The sequence below is a fragment of the Dermochelys coriacea genome, chromosome 3, assembly GCF_009764565.3.
Source record: "Dermochelys coriacea isolate rDerCor1 chromosome 3, rDerCor1.pri.v4, whole genome shotgun sequence".
NCBI classification, from domain to species: domain Eukaryota; kingdom Metazoa; phylum Chordata; order Testudines; family Dermochelyidae; genus Dermochelys; species Dermochelys coriacea.
The window spans coordinates 152,952,095-152,973,175 of record NC_050070.1 but is presented as its reverse complement, the minus strand read 5'-3'; the positions used below and the strand labels follow the sequence as shown (position 1 = coordinate 152,973,175).

At 38.6% G+C, this 21,081-nt stretch overlaps 1 protein-coding gene across 1 annotated transcript in view; it reads right to left on the bottom strand.

Moving 5' to 3' along the window:
• DNAH8 (dynein axonemal heavy chain 8) overlaps positions 1 to 21,081 on the bottom strand; it is a 617,537-nt gene that overhangs the window by 49,539 nt on the left and 546,917 nt on the right. Inside the window, exons 78-85 of the mRNA XM_043511607.1 lie at positions 18,690 to 18,942; positions 18,401 to 18,591; positions 14,577 to 14,698; positions 10,319 to 10,437; positions 8,802 to 9,004; positions 7,438 to 7,511; positions 5,913 to 6,065; positions 5,390 to 5,545 (exon numbers count right to left, since the gene is read on the bottom strand). Coding sequence (XP_043367542.1) covers positions 5,390 to 5,545; positions 5,913 to 6,065; positions 7,438 to 7,511; positions 8,802 to 9,004; positions 10,319 to 10,437; positions 14,577 to 14,698; positions 18,401 to 18,591; positions 18,690 to 18,942 — 1,271 coding nt within the window. The remainder of the gene's footprint in view (positions 1 to 5,389; positions 5,546 to 5,912; positions 6,066 to 7,437; positions 7,512 to 8,801; positions 9,005 to 10,318; positions 10,438 to 14,576; positions 14,699 to 18,400; positions 18,592 to 18,689; positions 18,943 to 21,081) is intronic.

Sequence of the window (21,081 nt, the reverse complement as noted above, 5' to 3'; positions counted from 1 at the left end):
ATATCTGTTTTGGTATTTGGGTGAATAATTCTTCATATTGGACTCAAAAACGCTTGATTTTGAAGAACCAGTGGCTATGAATCTTTTCCAGTAGCTGTTCATTTAAGATGTCTGTTTCTCTGGACAGTGTACTGATTGGCATGTTATCTATGCATGAGTGTAGATGTGTAACATGAAACCAGTGCTTTACTGTGATGATCACCAGCCACTTAAGTTTCTTGGTGCAAAGAGTGGATCAGAAAGCAGACTCTTACACAGCAATAGGATGCTCTTCTACACAAATGCTCTTTGTCTTTGTCATGCTGAGGATTTGTTTTGGTTTGGAAGAAAATATACTGATGTTTCTTTGGAAGCATCTGCTCCAGATTTTTCCCTCTGACAGGGTAACAGTCCCTTCTTGAATACCCTGGGTGTTGTCAGCAACCAATGGATTGCTGTGCTAGCTTCGACAGTGAGGGCTGAGGCCTCACTCAATACAATACAATGCAAACAGGTAGTAATTTCTCTAATGTTTCTCCCAATAGCTGCTCACCTGCAAGCGTGAGTAGGACAAAATATATGTTTAAGATGAATGATGTCTATTCACAGGTGTAACATGGCTTACTTGTAGCCACCAAGTTGGAATCCATTGCTCATCACAAATCACATTAAGGGTTTGACCAGGACAGAACATGAGACATGTCACTACAAGCAAGGATCATACCTCTCTAGACAATGAGGCATTTGTTTGCCACAAAGTAAGTTTTCTTTACTAAATATATGAAAAAAACCCCTTTCATCTGAAAGGCTAAAGTTGAGGCTTTAAAACTGCTGTGCAGTGTGTCATCAGTCCTATGGTCTATGGCGTCTTTTGGAACGAAGTCCCTTTCTGAAAGTGTGACTATGTCTTTCATTGGTGGAGCTACTGCTGCATGAACCTTACACTCCCAACATTTATAACATTTGTTTTAGTTCAATATTTGGATTAATCAGGTGCCCTCATTTGGAGTTTATGATGCCCTCAGAGGAAGGATCAACAGGAAATCATGTATCTGATAATGCTTGACGAGGAATTCTTTGCAAGCCATTGACATCCTGTCCTGGAAAAGTCCTGTGGGTTTAATTTTTTTTATTCATGTATGTGGTATTTCTTCCCCTGGTTATTTACAGGGGATGAGGTAATATACTATTCATCCTGGCATGGGGATTACACATTCAGAAGAGGGGTAATGATACATATACCCTGATTGTGGAAGTATATTGGTAGATATCCCCAGGAACCTGAAAGGTTGCCTGCCCACAGATTGGTTAGCACACAAATAAGTACAGTAAGAGCAATCTAGTACCACTCAGGGCTTTACTCAGTAAATAAGGATTATTTTGAACATGGAAAGGGATTTCTTACTTATCTCCCTGTAATCCCACGATGATGCTCCTTCACGGGGAGTGAAATCCTCATGTGCCTCCTCATAACCCTCTGTTTTGGTTACAGACTGTGTGAAGTGCTCCTAAGGCTTTAATGTGGAGCCAGCCTATGATATACAGGAGGGGTGGAGACAGAGACCCTTTCTCACCTTTCAGAGTTTGAGCCCCTTTCCCTGGCAGAGGGTTTATGGCTGATGATCAGAAGGCACAACTCTCTTTCTGCTGCTGCCTCAAATCTGAGCTCTCTTCCTAGCAGAGTGAGGGTCCTCAAATTGAAAGGCCAAATTTCCAGTAACCTGCAGCCTGAAGCAGACCTGCACAGAAGGAATTGGCTTCTTTGCATTCCCAGACAAGTTGTGGGGGGCTGGGGGTGGGGCAGGAACTATGACACACAGCACTGAGAGAGAGATTCTGGAGAATAGCCCCAGCTAATACTGCCTCAGGGAATGGAGGCAGCAAAGGAGAAGAGATCAAACCCCTGAATTTCACTGCCTTGCGATGGACACACTTGCTTTAGCCTTTTCGGGCATCTCTGGGATTTGCAGGCTTTACCCTTCAGTATCATGAAAATCCCCCAATTCATACTGGGAGGAAGGGGAGAAGTGTAGGATCCCTGCTTCTTTCCCCAGGGACCTGAGGACCTACGCCAGTATCTGTGATGATGAGGGTGGAGTCTCTGGATCCTTTTAGGATCTGCCCGCCCCTCCAACTCAAGTCTGTTGTGGGATTTAGCTTCCTCCTCATCCTTTAGACTCCACCCCAAAAGCTCAAAAGCTGCTGATAGGGCTTTTCTGTATTGGAGTGAGGGTTTTTCCTCAGGGCAGGGTGAGGACTTGACATGCTGGTCAGAATGTGAGTCCCCATGCCTTGGCAGGGCAAAGGTCAGCTCACTGGCAACAGTCAGGACATAATTCACCCTCTGTAGAGCCTGTAAGTACTGCCTCACTTAGGGAACACTGCTTTAAATCAGGTGTTTGCAGGATAGTTCTGCCATGCCTGTGTGGGGGCAGGGGAATCTACCTGGGAGATGCTGCAGTGGCAGATCCAGGTGGTTGAAAGCACCAAGTTGCTATTTACCTGATCCAGGGGAGGAAGAGGAGGAAGATCATAAATCACAACTGCACAAAAACGAATACAAGTAAAGATTTAAAAACAAAATGGTTGGGAGAAACTGAATTGCCCACTTGTTCTACCACTGGAGGTAGAAAGTCTGGTGGCCTGATCTGAAAGGCGGAACTTCATCTTGGTGCCTCTTGCAACAGCACTGGACTGCTTCTGAATTCCACAGGTTGGGGGCATTAGCCTAAGAGTAATGAATGAGGAGAGAAGTGATGCAACAGAAAAAGAGAGGCTTAAAACTGGAGGACTAAGATACTTGCTCTATGCTTCCATGTGAAAGAGCAAAATATTGAGGAGAAAGAACATTGGAAGGTTGATCCTTATTTGCAATGGCAGACAGTTCTTTTTGCCTACTTGCTTCCTAAGAGGTGGAGATACACTGTCTGTCAGGATACCTTCTGTTTTAAGATGCAGAAGAGGAAACGTGCACCAGAAAAGTCAAAACACCAAATTGAACTTGTGGGGGTAGGGGTTTGATAATCTATTTTAAAATATAGCTGCATTTTTCAGCATAATTAGTTATGTAATTGAGCAGTCAAATTTAAGTTATGCTTTTGTTTACTGAGTTATGATTTATTTAAAAGGACTAATGCTTTTTCTGAATGTCTTAGAAATCATATAATTTGGTGATAGACTTTCATTTGAAATAATCCTATTTATTGAAAAAACTGACAGGCAAGAAGAAGTCATTTTCTTTTATCATGATATTGTATATATGTGACTTTCAGAGGTTTCACTTTTGAAAACTTATTTTTAATATTAACAATTAAAAGAGTTTTGTGGAGAAAATATTCACTTTTAATTTAATCAAATTTGTGTTGAAGCCTCACAAAAAGGGTTTCCATAGTTGTTTACAATTCTACTTTCAGTAAATCTAGAATGAGTCCATTGACTAGAGTCACTCCAGATTTACGCAGTGTAACTTAGAGCAGAATTTGCCCTGTGTTTTAGGTTGCAGGGACAGGCATTTGAATTAAGGACTGAAAGAACAGTTAGATACCACTGAAACTGTGAAATACGCAAATAACCTCAATGAACAATTGGGGTTGCAAACAATTTTCCTTCTATTCTTCTTAAATCAGATATTATTTACTATGAGGAAATAAGACAGTATTAACCCATAATACTTTAAGAATGAGTATACTGGTTCTTTGTAAATTTTCCTGAATTACTGAGTACAGTATACTTATCTATGGGACCGTTGTGGCCAGGGTGGGATCAGGAGATAGTGAGTTTAAACACAGACCAGTGCCTATATAAGTATGGTGACTGACACTCTTTAAATACTTCATCTGGATGGATGAATAGCTACAGTACTACCAAAAAGTTCCCACTCCACTGGCCGAATAGGCCTGGGATACTCCAACACTACAAGTACAGTATCTCCATGAGGCAGCATGCAGCATAGCTAGCTCACTCAGAATTCATTTGAGCTGGAAGAGGAGTGAGGAGCAAATACATGCATAAACCTGCCTCCCTGGGTGGGACCTTTAAAAATTGAGTCCATGTGCCACAGCAAGAATATCAGCAGCTTAGCTCTGTTCTACACTACAAATTTATGTTGGTATAACTATGTCATTCAGGGGTGTGGAAAATCCATTATTATATATCCAAAATTATACCAACAGAACTCCCAGTGTAGACAGCATTATGTCCACGGGAGGGCTTCTTCCTTCAACATAGCTACCGCCTATCAGGGTGGTGGAGTAGCTACACCAATGGGAGGTAGGCAGAGTCTTCACTAAATGGTAGAGAGGTGAAGCTGCAGCACTGTAAGTGTAGCTGAGCCTTCAAAAGAGACCTTAAGGTTTAATTCATGTTTGTAAAGTTCTTTGAGATATGTGGGTAAAAGGATCTATAGTCAGAAAGTGAAAAACGTGAGAATATAAATCTCACAACTTCTATATCTTTAAAGGTTTCAGAGTAGCAGCCGTGTTAGTCTGTATTCACAAAAAAGAAAAGGAGTACTTGTGGCACCTTAGAGACTAACAAATTTAGATTCATAGATTCATAGATACTAAGGTCAGAAGGGACCATTATGATCATCTAGTCTGACCTCCTGCATAACGCAGGCCACAGAATCTCACCCACCTACTCCTGCGAAAAACCTCTCACCTATGTCTGAGCTATTGAAGTCCTCAAATCGTGGTTTAAAGACTTCAAGGAGCAGAGAATCCTCCAGCAAGTGACCTGTGCCGCATGCTATAGAAGAAGGCGAAAAACCTCCAGGGCCTCTTCCAATCTGCCCTGGAAGAAAATTCCTTCCCAACCCCAAATATGGCAGTCAGGTAAACCCAGAGCATATGGGCAAGATTCACCAGCCAGATACTACAGAAAATTCTTTCCTGGGTAACTCAGATCCCACCTCATCTAAATCCCATCACAGGCCATTAGGCCTATTTACGATGAATATTATTTGAGCATAAGCTTTCGTGAGCTACAGCTCACGTCATCGGATGCAACATCCGATGAAGTGAGCTGTAGCTCATGAAAGCTTATGCTCAAATAAATTTGTTAGTCTCTAAGGTGCCACAAGTACTCCTTTTCTTTTATATCTTTAAATTACACAACATGGGCCGAGTCCTGCTCACACTGAAGTCAATGGAGGAAAATGTCTATTGACATTAATAAAAGCAAATAAGGTTTTAAATTCTCAGAATATAAAATCTGTCTGCATCTTAAAAGAGACTAAATCAGTAAGGTACATCTGAAAAGGAGTCCCCAGTCCTGCAAAATGATGCACAGGGAACATGAAATAAGAGACTTTCATATTACAATAAAGATACAAATATCTACTTTTTATCAGGAACCCCAGTGAAAAAGACTCCACTTAACATGAAGTTGAATGAAAACCTATATGAAATACCTGGACAGTGGAATGTAGGAAAGCTACAGTATAAAGCAGAGGTTTCCACATAGGCATATTGCTGACATCTAGCAGGTCTTGATTAATTCCTGAAAATGTTCTTTTCAAACCTGCACGTACACCCTGGGGAGGTTCATTTGTGAACTTTATAGAAATCTGTCATGTAAAAATGGTGAAACAATTAGATTTACTTTCTTAAAATAAAACAAGGCTCTATCTAAAATATTGCAACTTGTAAAGTTACAAGTCATAGAATCAAGACATGTGTAGCTGAGTGCAGCTGATCAGAAACTACACAAAATGAATGTATATTGGAACCAGTAAATTAAAGTCCTAGGAGGTACAGTATTTTCAAAATGTTAACATGTGACTTTTGAGAATGCTTCAGATTTTGCAACATAACTTCCATTCCAATGCCATATTTTTAGCTTCAAATTTTGTTTGACTAATTATTTCGTTTTCATATACCTAATTTAGATAAACTCACTTAATGATATTAGGTCTAACTAAGTATTGAACAAACCTGTAGCAGTGTAATTGGGAACTTGTCATGTGGCTCAGTGGTTATCCAAACTCGAAAGGTCTCATCAGGAATCTCAGCAGTAATAATTGTTTCCAGTAGTTCATCCATGAAATCCAGGCCTAGGTGACAGTTTTGAAGCAACACCCAGCCCCCCTGTATAAAAATAATTTATGAAATAATTTTTAGTCAGTAAACCATCTTGTGATTTTTAAAAAAAGAAAAAACACCATATTTATGTTAGAATCAGATTTGGTCACATACATCTAATTACTCTGAGTTTGCGGAGGTTTGGTATGTTTTTTGGCTACACAGTATCATTTCATTTGGATATTGACATAGATGTAACAGCTAGCAAAAATAAATTTGAAGTTATTTTCATATGCTATAGTTCAGACTGAAAACAAAATAACTGGACACAATGTAAAAGTAAAGTAGCAGTGCCATCAAGTGGCAAAAGTAAATAACAGAAAGCCAAACCCGGCATTCCTTAACCCAGAAAAACTTCTATTGGCTCAACTGCATTATCAGTTCAAAAAGTCTCCAAAGAGTGAAAATATTCCAGTTGAAACCCAACATACACATCTTTTCTTTTTAATTATCTGTAAGTTAAAGAGTCTAATGTTACTGTAGAAAGGATGAGGAAAGATTAAACATTTTCACTGATAACCTACAGTTAATCTCCAATAAGAACATTTGGGTGAAATTCAGCCTTGTGCAGAAGGTTGCCCAAATCCTATGGATCCCTTAAGTACCACATAAGCTGTATTTCAAGGGTTGGCCATCTACACAGGAATGAATTTCTTCTATTTGTGAATTAAAATAATCAGTTTTTTCAGCCTCAACTGTGTTATTGTTAAGAAGAAAAAGAAGCCTAATACAAATATCTGAGACTATTAAATTAATTCCAGTGACCTACATGGGTTTTATTGTAATTTATAATGTTACAGTTGCTATTTTGTGTTAGTTCATTTACATACAAATGAACATTTGATGAATAAATTTAATTAAAATATTTCTATCACCATTTCATATATTTTGGCCAGCTGAAATACAGTGAAAATAATTAAATATATTTCTTTTCTTTTAAGAAGTCTCTACTAGTTTGGGAGGAAGATGCTTAATTAAACTCTGTCACTCTTCTAAATTATTATTATTATTATGTATTTATTATTTGTATTACTATAGCATCTATGACCCCAACTCATGGACCAGGACTTCACTGTGCTAGACACTATACAAACACACACACAAAAGATGGTCCCTTCCCTAGATAAAACCAGTTTGATTTTCAGAAGTTTTCTATTGCTATTGCTGATTTTCTGTATCTAGTGCTGCATTGCATTTTCAGCTTTGGATATAAATACACTAAACTGATGTGGGACTTTTAAATATTTCTGACCTTGAGATGAGCATGTAAAACTCAGAGTCAATTTTACACAGAAACTGTAGGATACAAGGGTACGGGTATAAAGGGCATCAAAAAGCAACACAGAACCTTAACTGGCATTTCAGTGTTCTTTCATACCTGCTGCATTGACATCTGAGTTAGCTTGCGTGCATGAACTTCTTGTCCCTGACCCATAGAAATAGTCCTACATTCTACAACAGATGGAACAGCATGTTGTTAATTAATGTATATATGTTAGCTTCTTCAGCTAAGAACAAGTGAAATTAAAATTATTAGTTCAAAGTGATATTGGGAAAAATTCCTGAAAGATGGAATGGAGCACTATTTTAACATACAAATATATACATTTTATTCCTATTTATTCAGTTGGTATGCCTTCAATATTTAATTATTTCTCAATATGAGCGTAATTTTCTATAAATATTAAAAGTCTAATGAAGCACTTGAAACTGTATATTCAACAGACATACTATGTGTTTATAATGGAATAAATATGGCTCATATTACTGTTGTCAATGGGAATTTGAACACAACAGTTTCTCCTAATTACATGCAAAGCAAGATTTTCAAGAAGTTTATGCGACTAGCAACCAGATTTGCAGGCAAAATTACAACTGTCCACACAAATCAAGTAACTGCACATTCTAATGTGACTAATTAGCATAAATGTATTTAAGCACTTGTCCATGCAACTACTCAATTTGTATGTACAATATCACACATATTGTAGACACAATATATGCTCAAAGTCTAGAATTTTTTTTAAAGTACCTTTTTGTTACAGAAATAATTTCATGAAAATAAACAAATGGCAGATTATCTTGCTATCTGCAGCAAGAAATATTTAGAATTGTACAATCAAGAGACAGCACTCTCAGTTGTGCAAAACTCAAGGGCTTGTCTACATGCAATGTTACTGCGCAGCAAGCCAGGGTGTGAATCTACAGAGCACTAGCTTGCCACACAGTAATGTCCTGTGTAGAAACTGCTATTGCGCACTAAGAGTTCTGTATAGCGTGCTTTGATGTACTGCTATTTGAAATGATAGGACATCAAAGTGCACTATAGAACTTCTAGTGCACTACAGCAATGTCCACACAGGATGCTACTGCACTGCAAGCTAATGCAATGTACATTCACACCCTGGTTTGCTGCGCAGTAATATCCTGTGTAGACAAGCCATAAGACAGAGTAGGTATCTATCATAAATACTTACAATTATAGAATGAATAATGTCATGGATTGGAAGGAAGATAACTAATAAGCAATGTAAACATTGAAAACATATTATTGCTGCACTCCCTAAAAGAATGATCTTCAGCACTGCAGTATTTATTTATTGATTACTTTCTTTCTCCAACTCTAGGAGAAAGTTCAGGGACAACTAATGGTAAGGCAGGTTTAACAAAGCAATTTTCTAGAATAAAATCCCCAAAGTTATATTTCCTTTTTATGATGAGAATGAATAACTATGTTCATACCCAGTTTAAGTTTCCTTGCCAAGGCATCAATCTGAATAGTTGGGTCAGACCCCATAGACAAGAAACAGATAAGAGGTGTTCGTGTATCACTTTCTTCCCAAGTCTTCTCTAAATTTAAAATGACTGGTTCTGTATATTTCTCTTCCAGCGAATCAGCAATATACTTTCTGGCTTGGGAAAGGGTGCGATCTGGGCACCAAGACCTGGGAATACACATATGTAGTGAGCTACAAATTCAGTATCTCTTTTTTTTATTTTATTTTATTTTATTTCATTTCATTTCAAGGTTATGGAGGGAAATTTGAGACTGTGAGGTTATATAGGAGACAAAACATGCTAAGGAAACATTGATAATAAAATAACTTAAAATATTCTATTCCAAAACACTTTGAACTGTTTGTTTTTAATAAACCTTAAAAATGGTTAAGTTTTCAAACTCAGCCACAGAGGAGTCATTAGTAAAAAAAAAATTTTTAACATCCCACCCCCAGTTAAACTAACATTTACAAGTTCCTCAATGTCCAAGTGGAACAAGAAATGCTGTTTTTGTGCATTTTAATTGAATTTAAATTTCCATCCAAATAGCTCTTGACACAATACACATAAAATTATTTTGTAAATACGAAGTACATCATTCACCATTAAACATTCACCATAAACATTAAGATCCTAATTGCTTAAATAGATGTCTATACATAAATTGTATCACCTTGGTTACCAAAAAAGGACTAAAATTTAATGTAAAGGCTGTGTTTATTTGCATGTAACACATTCTAAACTAATGAGATCAACCTTTCTTTAGAAAAATAACTAAAAAGTACAAATACAAAACATGATTAAAATCGATTATTTATATCAAGATTTCCTGCTTTCTGATTTAAATCATGATTAAAATTGGTGATTTCATTTACTTTGATTTAAAACAATCCATCCTATTTTTAGGTTTATGTTTTGTATCGGCAGTTTTGATTAATCAATGTAGTCAGATAATGGTTTTTTTAATAACCCCATCTTTTTTTAAAAACAAAAAACCCTTCATTTTTGAAAATTAGTTATTTTGAAAACAAAAAATGAAAATAAAAATCATGATAATTTCCACAAAAATAAAAAAAATTCATTTTGGAAATATATAGAATGAAAATTATTTTAACATTTTCAATAATTTTTTTGGGGGGGGGTTCCATAAGCTGTACTCTCCAGCTCTAGAGTTCTCTTCCTATTGCTCTTTAGCATGGTGATCCTTCCTTAATATTTAAGGCAAAGTTGAAGAAAGGTATTTTCTGGAAAACTATTAACTAGATACTCGTAGATGATTCCAAACAAAGAGTTTCCTTTTTCAGTGAGTGGCTGTAAAGTCAGTGAATCTTAACAGTTAAATATTACTGCATACCATATATAGAAACTTTATACAGTGCATATTCTATTAACTACAGCACAATGATACATTTCGATATTTACTGCAATAAGAAACTTATCTCAGTAATGAACAGTGCTCCAAAATCTATGATGATTCTCACCTGATAAGCAAAAGTTTGCGACATGTATCTAGTGAGTCATTGTATCCATCAGGAATAACTTCTTCTTCAGGAGCATCTTTATCAAACCAACTTTTCCACCCCTTCTCATTACGGGATATCTAAATTTATTACATAAGTAAACACATAAATAAACTTTGCCCATAAGAAAATGTACACAGTAATTTTAGAAAGTTATGTTTTAATAATATCCTTCATATTATTATGCTAAGTAGAATATATGTCACATATATGTCTGTAGCATTTCTGGAGATATATGAATTGTGATATTAAGAAGTTGGTGACAGATCTGCTTGAGCATCTCCTGGCTGACCACCCACCAAACTGCTGTGAGGGGAATACAAGCCTCTGGGTCCCTGGATCACTCGATATTTTAAACCTACAAGGCATGAATGGAATCCAGCCACTACCCCTATCTTGGGGACGCTAGACACATTCTTGGGGCACAGACCCTTTATCTATCACCCCAAGGTGAGAACTGGAATCTGCTGTCCTGCTGCCAAGCCCCTGGATGCAATGGTGACCCTTCGGCGTCTCCCATATTTTAAACACACCCTCTCACAGAACTCCATCTCAAGGTGTGAATTTTCTTGTTTACTGTTTAACTCTCTCACGAGACTTTCGGAGTAACTGTGAAGCAGATAACACATACACATTTTGCACAGGATTTTAACATAATTTCTCTTTTACCTAATCTTATAGAGCACAAAAGAACACAGGTTTCAGAGTAGCAGCCGTGTTAGTTTGTATTCGCAAAAAGAAAAGGAGTACTTGTGGCACCTTAGAGACTAACAAATTTATTTGAGCATAAGCTTTCGTGAGCTACAGCTCACTTCATCGGATGCTAATTGTTGAAATCATGGTGGAATTCCTCAAGGGCTTCTTTTCCATGGGTCCAGATGATGAAGATGTCATCAATGTAGCGCAAGTAGAGTAGGGGCATTAGGGGACGAGAGCTGAGGAAGCGCTGAGGAAGAGTGCCCAGAAGTCACCTACTACAGGACAGGCCCAACAAAGATAGCCTACCTTGCTTGTCACCATGAAAGGTTTTCCTCCTTTCCCCCCCTGCTGCTGGTGATGGCTCATCTTAAGTGATCACTCTCCTTACAGTGTGTATGATAAAACCCATTGTTTCATGTTCTCTGTGTGTGTATATAAATCTCGCCTCTGTATTTTCCGCCAAATGCATCCGATTAAATGAGCTGTAGCTCACGAAAGCTTATGCTCAAATAAATTTTTTAGTCTCTAAGGTGCCACAAGTACTCCTTTTCTTTTTTCAAAAGAATACAGAACATTTAGAAAACACTAAACATCTTAACTGCAGTGCCCCTTGGGAGAGCATCTTGGCTTAGGAAGGAAGGCAAAGTCCCTGCCATATGTAGGCCCCTACATGTTGCAGTGCTTCTCTCTCCTCTTGAGTTAGAGACAAAAGGACCAAAACCTCTAATGCTCCCTGTTCTTTTGTATTTCCCTAGTTTATGTGCCTACTTCTAACACCTGGCTTCCTTTATTCTGCCTTTTGGTAACTTTCCACTGCTCTCCTCTTCCCCTCTCCCTTCAGACAAGGAGGAAGTATCTTTTCCATTTGGATGCAGTTACTCTTTCAAATAACTACTGTGGTCAAAGCACAATTGTTTAAAGTTAAATATTTTCCTACTATTCTCATTGTGAGGAAGACATGCTTTTTAGGCAGGTAAGGCATGGCGGACACACATACAGAGAGAGAGACATTCATGATACAGCAGTTTTGATAGTAACTCATGATAACTTCATAATGTCAACCAGAATTCATAAATTGTATAGACAGATTCCCAAATCGTATACTGTAATATTCATGGATTGCAGGGCTAGAAAGGATCACTGTGATAATCTAATATTAGGATATTACAATAAAATATTGTGATATTAAGGCATAGTCTCCAAATAATTTGTTTTAGAATAGATTACTACCCAAACAGAGAATTATATTCTATGTAGGAAGCTAGGAAGTTCATCTGTTCAGCAGGCTGATTCTAAGCTACAAGCATGGAGGAAGAAGAGTATTATAATTGATATGTCTCTCTTAATAATAAAATACTAAGAGATAATAGCTAAAACTGTCACATGTGCCACTATGGACCAAATGGTCAAAGATGCCCAAGTCAAAAATAACAGCTGTTGCTAACCTACAGCCATCATATTATGCAGCTTTTGAAATGCCAACTGAGAGTAAGTCTGACCAGTGAGTGATCAAACCACTCCTAAAATATCTGTCAAGAGATATAAAGGCTAGAGTAAGACCACGATGATGGTCGCTATATAAAACCCAAAAAACAGAGACAGAATTGGGACCTGATTGGAGTGACTAAAGGTACGTCTATACTGCATGCTTCTTTTGGCCGTGTGTTGTGTACATTTGGACACAGCAGTGTAGCCAGTGAGGCACAGCTTAGGCAAGTAGAGTAAAGACATGGCTGAAGGGTGCGGGAATGTACATAAGTACATAGCTAAGTAGAGAGCCCTTTAGGGTATGTACTTGCGTACATTCCCACACCCTTCAGGCATATCTTTACTCTAATCATCTAAGCCATGCCTCCCTGTCTATACTGCTGTTTTTAGCAGTGTAATGTCCTGCTCCTTCCTTCCTGCTGGAGTCTTTCCCGGTAAAAGGAAAAGATTCTGGCAGCGAAGAAAGACTCTGGCAGGTGGGGAGACAGCAGGGAAAAGCTTGGAAGCTCCCCACTGCTGGAGCCTTCCCCCATTGCAGGAAAAGACTCAGGCAGCAAGAAGCAATGGGGAAAAGCTCTGCCAGCTGCCCACTGCGAGAGCCCTGTTCCACCACAGGGAAAGACAGCTGTAGAGGGGAAAGGGTCTGGTGAAGGTGGGGGGAAATCCCCACTGAATCCCTGCTCCCAGAGTCTTTTCTCAATGTAGTGAAAGGCTCCAGCAGCAGGGATCTGATGAAGTCTTTCACGGACATGTGCACACAACTTGCTTTTCACTGCATCATGTAACTACGTGTACACTATATACCACTAACACTGGTGTGTAGTGTAGACATAGCCTGAGAGGTAAAGTCTTCTACAGCTAAGCTTCTCAGATCAACACAGGGAAAACTAGAGGCATGCTGAAACTTGCATATATACTGTATATGAAGAAAGGTCTGACTGGCTCACTAGGCCTTGGACAGTCTCAAACTTCAGAAGTACTGTATCACCACGAGGCAGGGGGAGCACAGCTTGCTCACTCACAACTCATACAGACTAAAGGAGGAGTGAGGAGCAAATGTGCATAACTCTTGTCCTTAGGGGGCCCCTCCCAATCTGGCATTGCCTGGAACCAGAAGTTTAACAACAGCTCAGAAATAGCTCTGTGTGGAATCTTAGCATAACAGCCATGTAAGCCAAAGAAATGCAGATCTTATAACCAAATAATTGAACTCTGAATTAATCTCTCTCTGTTTGTAATACTAAATATTACATGGTTGTTTCTCAGCCACATCTAGAAGTAGTAGTAGTGGAGAAAGGACTAGGGTCCCTGCTTCCCCTAATTTTGAACTATAGGGCTGGGCATCCCCACTAATGGCACCAGACACCATCCTGCCTCAGCATGACATTCTGGGCATGAAGCAAGCCTTCTAGGCACAGCAGGTATCTTCCCAGAAACAGATGGGAGCAGTAGCAGCAGGACAGGGAAAGGTCCCCATCCCCACCTCAGATCTTCACAGCCCGAAGACATCAGCGACGGTAGCAGACTGTTTTCTAAAATTTGAATTCTCCACAATGTTTCCTGTTTGCCCCAACCACCTTCCACATCTCCCTTATAATCTCTTCACTGTTAGATTCATACTTCTTGCCTTCATGCTCCTCTGCCTTCCTCCTCCTCCTCCTCCTCCTCTCCTTCTTCTTTCCTCTGACATTCATCCCTTATGTCCCTCTTTCCATTACTTCCTTTACCCAATCCCTTCTCACTCCAACTTTACACCCCACATACAAAAATATTAAAAATGAATGAATATTCTTGAAAAAGGAAAGACATAGAATCAATGTGTCCATCACTATTCATATCACTTTGCTTCTATGTTGTGCCCCCTTTCCCCAGCCCTCTTCTATTTTTGTCTTTTTAGAAGATAAGTTCTTCAGGGTAGTGATCATGTCTTAGGGGTCTATACAGCATCTAGGATAATGGGACCCCAATCCTGACTGGGACCTTAGGGTATTAATACAATAAAGATAAATAATTGTAACACAACCACCACCACCTGATTCATAATTTCTGCAAATTGTGGAAGTTTGCTCAGTTCCACCAGATTCAGCCATGTCATGTCAAGAATCCACCGGAATGGTTTGGGAGGGCAAGCTTTTAGATCCAGCGCTGCACCTCCTGGAACAGAATATTGTTGTGATGAAATACACATGAATCATGCTTGATATTTCTGTTCCATTGTGCTGAAATACTATAGGAATGCCAGTAAACAATACAAGCTATGCTTTGGAACTCAGAGAATTATTATTGCAGTGCAGGAGGAAAAAAGGGACGGAGAGTTTTTCTGCTCACATCTCTCCTGCTTCTTTTTAGATTGTAAGAGGAGGATATCGTCTAAGATTTCTAAATGTTTTAAATGTGAGCAGCTATGTTCACTCCTCCAAGATGCTCACTTGCAGATTAAATTTCAATATCTCACTTTCTGAATGCAGGGATCCCTTTAATATATTCACCAGTTCAGTTTGAAAGTATATGTTGGTAACATAGTATGAAATTATTTAATTTGGAAGCTCATGCCCTTAAATCTGAGAACCTCCTGCTAAGTCCTAAAGAAATTATGTATTGTTACTGATGAGCAACCAAAAAATGTTATCCCTGTTCAACCTCTTGAACAAGAATATATAGTGGTTGCACTTAAGAAGTTATCTCTATTTTGCGATATCACCTATGTTAAGAAAGGGAACTGCTCTTTGAAACAAGTAGTATCTTCCAAATGAAAGAAACTTTTCAAGAGTGACTATTATATACTCACTACAATATAATGTAGCTATTACCACAACCAGAGCGGAACAATATGTGTACACAGCCAGAGCTGACACTAGCTGTAAAGACAATTGACTTAGTTTTAAACATTAATTTTGTATAATTAACTTGAAATATTTGTTCATATATAGGACATATTCTTAGATCCATGTCACAATCCTTCAGATCTAGAATTTACCATCAGTTCTCTTAATTTTTTACAGGGGGTTCCCTGCACCCTGCTGTTTTGAATATTTATTTTATTACAAAATGATTTATTGCACTAAAATTATTTTAGTGCACAGGAAATTCTTTGAATAAATTAAAATTTCCTTTCATCTATGATGATGCAGTGTAGATTTTGCATTTACTTGTAAGAAGAGAAATATTCCTTTATGAAGAACTTCTCTCAAGACAGTCCTTTTTGTGACTAGTATAGAAGTAAAGGTAAAATGGAATCTTACAATGTCAAAAACAATCCTTCAGCAGCAGTGGTTACATGTTCAAAGTACAGACATTAACCAACTAATCCATCAGAGTTTACAGGAAAGCCAGGGAAGGAGGAAGAAATTTGCAAAAGTAGAAGAAAGACCATCCTGAAGAGCCTAATCCTGAATGAAGATCAACATAAGGCCCTTGTTTATATACTGGCTATCTGACATGTAACTGAAGGAAAAGTGGTACAACCCAATTGTTACAGACTGGGAGAGGGATCAGGATACAGAATACAATTTCTTACCATGACTTCCTTTTTGTTAGCAGCTTTTCCTTGATTTTCCATAAATGTGCAATGCTTTTTCTCTGTAGATTTTGAAGGTATTCCAGTGTTGTTGCTCAGGGCTCCAAAACGACCTCTATCCCCCACTTTAGGCCACCAGAATGAGAAAATTTATGATTACTTACCTGCAAATTTTCCTTTCTTTGAAGGGATATGTCTGTGGCTATAGGGGGCAGAATCAAAGCTGACTGAACAGCTGATGAGGGACTAGACCCCACCTTCTGGAGACCCCCACACCTTAGTTTTGAGATGCTTCCAAAGCTAGCCCCTCTGGACCGTGAAACACAAAATGAATCTCTTATCCTGCATCAGCACCTTGCAAAAATAAGTTTCACAGATCTCCCTTTTTCAGGAAAGTGCTGGATCTGTGGACTGATCTCTTCAAAAAAGCAAAACTTCTCAGATAAGCAACCACAAATTCTCCCATTCTCTCACAGAGCTAGGTCCACCAAGCCTCAGTGTGAGATTTTGTCAGCAGAGAAATGACCAAAATGTCTGTCAGAGAAAGGATTCCCTTTCTCTAAGAAATCACCACAGTGTGCAAGACCCATTTGCCAAAGGCTGCAGTGGCTGATGACTATCTTGTAGAACTTGGTAAATGTATGCAGGGATGATCAAGTTGAAGCTTTACAGATTTATCTGTAATGGGCCTGCCATTTCTCAGTTCATGACATAACCACTGTTCGTACTGAATGAGCTCTGGAGGATTGAGTTCTTTTGCTCTATACACCTCAGCAATGCATCAATGTGTTCAGCAAGAGACTGATGATTTAGATGCATTAGGTCATCTTTTTTTTGGCTGAAATACAACCAGCAAAGCTGCTGTTTTTCTTATGTTCTTTTTTGTTTTCAGATAACACTTTAAGGCTCACCTTACATCCAGTAAATGCCATAGCTGCTTCTTTGGGTGTGAAGGATGCGGACAAAAAGAAGGCAATGAGAACTCTTGTGCTCGAGGAAAAATTAAATTTACATTTGGAATAAAGATGGGATCCATTCTCAAAACTACTTTATCTTTGTGAAAATGCAGCAGGATAGAACAACTGACAAAGCACTCAACTCTGACACTTTTTGTGGTGAAGTGATAGCGATCAAAAAGGTAATTCTGATAGTCTAGCAATACAGTGAAATTGATTTTACAGGTTCAAAGGGCACCTGTATTAAGGCATCAAGCACAATGTTCAAATCCCAAGATGGAACTCTATGCAACTTAGGAGGATGCAATAGTTTGTCCTTCTGGTGGGAAATGGAAGATTTTCTGGATACAAAATTGCAAACAGTGCAGAAACATGTACTTTTAAGGTATTAGTTTGCAAACTGAGGTCAAAACCATCTTGTAAAAATCCAGAACATGAGGTACTTTGGCTACATGATGCTGAGTGTCTCTCTCTACAACAAGCTTCGAATTTAGACCAGATCCTTGAGTAAGCCCCATTTCTTGATTTTAATCCTACATGCTAACATAGTTTCAATGAGACCAACAGAGTAACCCTTTGGTTCTAGAAAGTTCCTCTCAAATCCCAAACTGATAGATTTAACTTGCTTGGATCCTGGTGAAGAACTGGACCCCGGATAACAAATCTGGCCTTGGATTCATGAACCATGGTGGCTCCACTGACATATTCATAAAATCAAGAAATCAAGGCATCCTGGGCCAGTGTTGGACCACCAAGATCACATCTGCTTCCTTCTTTCTGATTTTCTGTATTACCCTGGCAATGAGAGGCACTGGGGAAAAGCATAAAGGAAGCCCTTTGGCGACTAAGCCACAGGACACCTATGACTAGGGCTCCTGGTCTCTTCAAAAATGGTCGTAAAAATATAGTACCTCTTAGACTTTGCTTGATGCTTGCATGATTACTATGCCACTATAGAGGAAAGCCTCAATGCTTTGGCAATTTCCTATATGAGGAGAGGGGCAGAGGAGCCAGAGGTAAAATGAGATTGCTACTCCCTGAGGAACAAATAAAAACTATACAAGCTGGTTGGGAAGAACTGAACTACCATCTTGTTCCAGAGACATAACTTCCGATAGCCTAAAATGGAAAATGAAGCTTAATCTTGGAGTTGCTCACAACAGCCAGGGACCACCTCAAATATCACAGGGAACAGGCAAAGCCCAATTGTGAAGAATCATGGTAGAAGCTGTGCACCTAAACGCACACTTTGAAATAATGTAAATCAGAAAATAAAAACAAAGTTTACTTTGTACTATTTATAAGTTTAAAAAGCCCAATAACTCACCAAAGGAAATTCAAATTATTATTATTTTAAATACAACACCTTTTTTAATGTTTTACCTTTAATAAGTGCTTGGAACTCTTTGGCTTTGACCTGCCCTCTCTGAAGATCAATTTTTAGCGTCAAAAGAAGGGTAAAAAGAAATTTGTGGTCTTCATAAAGGCCTCTGACAGAATATGTAAATGTTTCAAATGTAAGATACTCAATAATATTTGAGATTCTTTTCTGCGGCAAAGGAGACTTTTCTGATCTAAAGCAGGAAAACAAAATACAAATGTAGTTGATATAAATATTAACTGGAATGGAAAGAGAAAAATTTCAAAGACAGAGAAATCTATATATTCTTACCTGGCCATGGACTGATCAAATAACTTTAGGAACTGGGCCAGTGAAATCTGGTACATGTTATTGACCATGCTCATTTCTGTGATAAGAAAATAAAGAATGCTTCCTCGTGTAGCAGCAGATCGATATTCCTCTTGTGCAGTGTTAATCTTCACTTGAGTTTCTGCTGCCACATATAACTTTTCAGATACTTCAGCAGCTGTTTGTTTAGTTGTTTGCAGTACACCAATCAAAGATTCATCATCTACTAAAGAACCTAAAAGGGCAAATATGAAATATGTTTAGAATAGATTTTAGAATTTTCTATATGTAGCACTCTAAAATGAAAATTACAGAAGTTATTTACTCAAACTGAAATGATTTATTGAGTTTCACAACTTTTAAAAAATGCAGGTCGAGCAAAACAAATGCAAAAGTCAAAATACCTAGTTTTGTATTTAGTATGTTAGAGAACTGCACTGATGCTGATGATGAAGATTTGACTGTACTCATGCAAGCTACAACTGTGCAGTGTGTCTGCTTTCACATGCATACAGTTTACTACATCTACACACAGCACTTGTTGAAAGAATTTCAGGTTTTCTGGATTGGTTGCACTGAAAAAATCAATGAGACTTAGTCTCCTAAATTACTTAACCACTTTTAAAATGTTGCCCCTTATCTTGCAGTCCCTAGAGCAGATAAATTCAGAGTAACATTTAATTAAGGCCTTGTCTACACTGGAAAACTTTTTTGAAAGTTTTTCTCACTATAATTATACAGGTATTATTAAACCAAAAGAGTTGGTCCATGCTGGTTTGTATAAAGTGACTTAAGCTACATCCCTTGTGAGTCATAGCACAGACAAAGTGCTCCTTTTTTTGAAATATCCACACAGCATTCTGGGTAAATATTCCAGGATGCAGTATTCCATATCTAGGTTTGTTTATTGCTGTGGATTGTGGGATACCTTCCAGAACCAACTGGATTTCTGCGACTTGGTGTCAAACTTCCATGATTTTGTCAATGGTATTCCATAATTCACCTGGTTTTCACTAACTAGTGCTATTTTCAAACTGTTCCAGTTTTGAGCTGCTGTCAGACAGCAGAGGAAGCACTGCAATCCTGACCATCATTAGTATGAACAGGGAGCTCCAGATATATAGGCAGTCATGCATGCAGGTGGCTGTATAGAAGATGGAAGACTGATGCTACACAGATACTGCTAGAGGAAGAGGAGGATGAAACCAGGAAATTATTTCAGTATGACATTTTCCGGGACTGACTTCACTTGGTGGAGCACTGCTTCTGGGCCTGGCCAATGAGAACCAACTGGTGGTACAGGATAGTACTGCAGACTTGGTGTAACTAGTAATGGCTGCAGAATTTCAGAATGCAGAAGGTCACTTTCATGAAAAGCTGTACAGAGCTTACCCCAGAGCTTCAGTGTTGGTCCAACAACATGCAGGTTCCCCAAAATATGAAGAAGCATGTGGCCATCATCCTACCAGATCTTGCAGTTCATCAACAGAAAGGGGTATTCCTCCACATAAGCCCTAAAAATTTATCACCCTAGCAAGTTCACTAACATTAATGCGCATAGTCTGGAAAGGTCAATAATGCTGAGATTTTGGGAAATTCACTTATGTTTTATATAATGATAAATGAAACTTTTGCTCCCAAACCACTATGGACATTACTGGGGTGGTTCCAGCTGTTGTTCTGGGAGGCCAAGCTTACCCTCTGCTTCTCTGACTTATGAAGCCTTTTATGGGACACTTGTGTAAGAGAAAGGAGCTGTTCAACTATACCTGGAGTAGCAGCATAACAACTACAGAGCATGGAAGAATAGAAGGAAGGTGGAATCTCCTGACAAGGCTGAAGATTCCTGAGAGATACCTGCCTTGTGTTAAAGGTGCTTGTTGTAGTAATATCTACCAGACATGGTGATGTAAGCCAGTGCCTGGAAGAAGGTTTCTAAATCCACCTCAGTAGATGCTAATGTGACAGATTATTTTAATGTAGCACTTAATACTTACTGGATAAGGTCCTCTCTGCTATCTTGTCAACCTGGCTCTCCAGCTAGGTCTCTAGTGGTGTCTGCAGTTGAGTCTCTGACTGGCTGTAAGGAATGTTGAAGAGATTGTAGCTGTCCACGGGAATTTCCTCATGGCTGGGATCCATGGTTGCCTGTGTGGTTTCCAAAGGTGACTGCTTCATTGTGGACCAAACTGTCCAACATTTACCAGCAGTTTGTTGTGGCCTCTTGGGCAAAAATCTGTTCTATTCTATTCTAGTTCTTACATTGCACTTATCGTTGTAGTAGCTGAATGCCTTCCACTGGTGCAGTGAGCAATGTGGCATGCACACACACACACAAAACTATCTATGTATACTAGAGAAGGCAGGAAAAAGA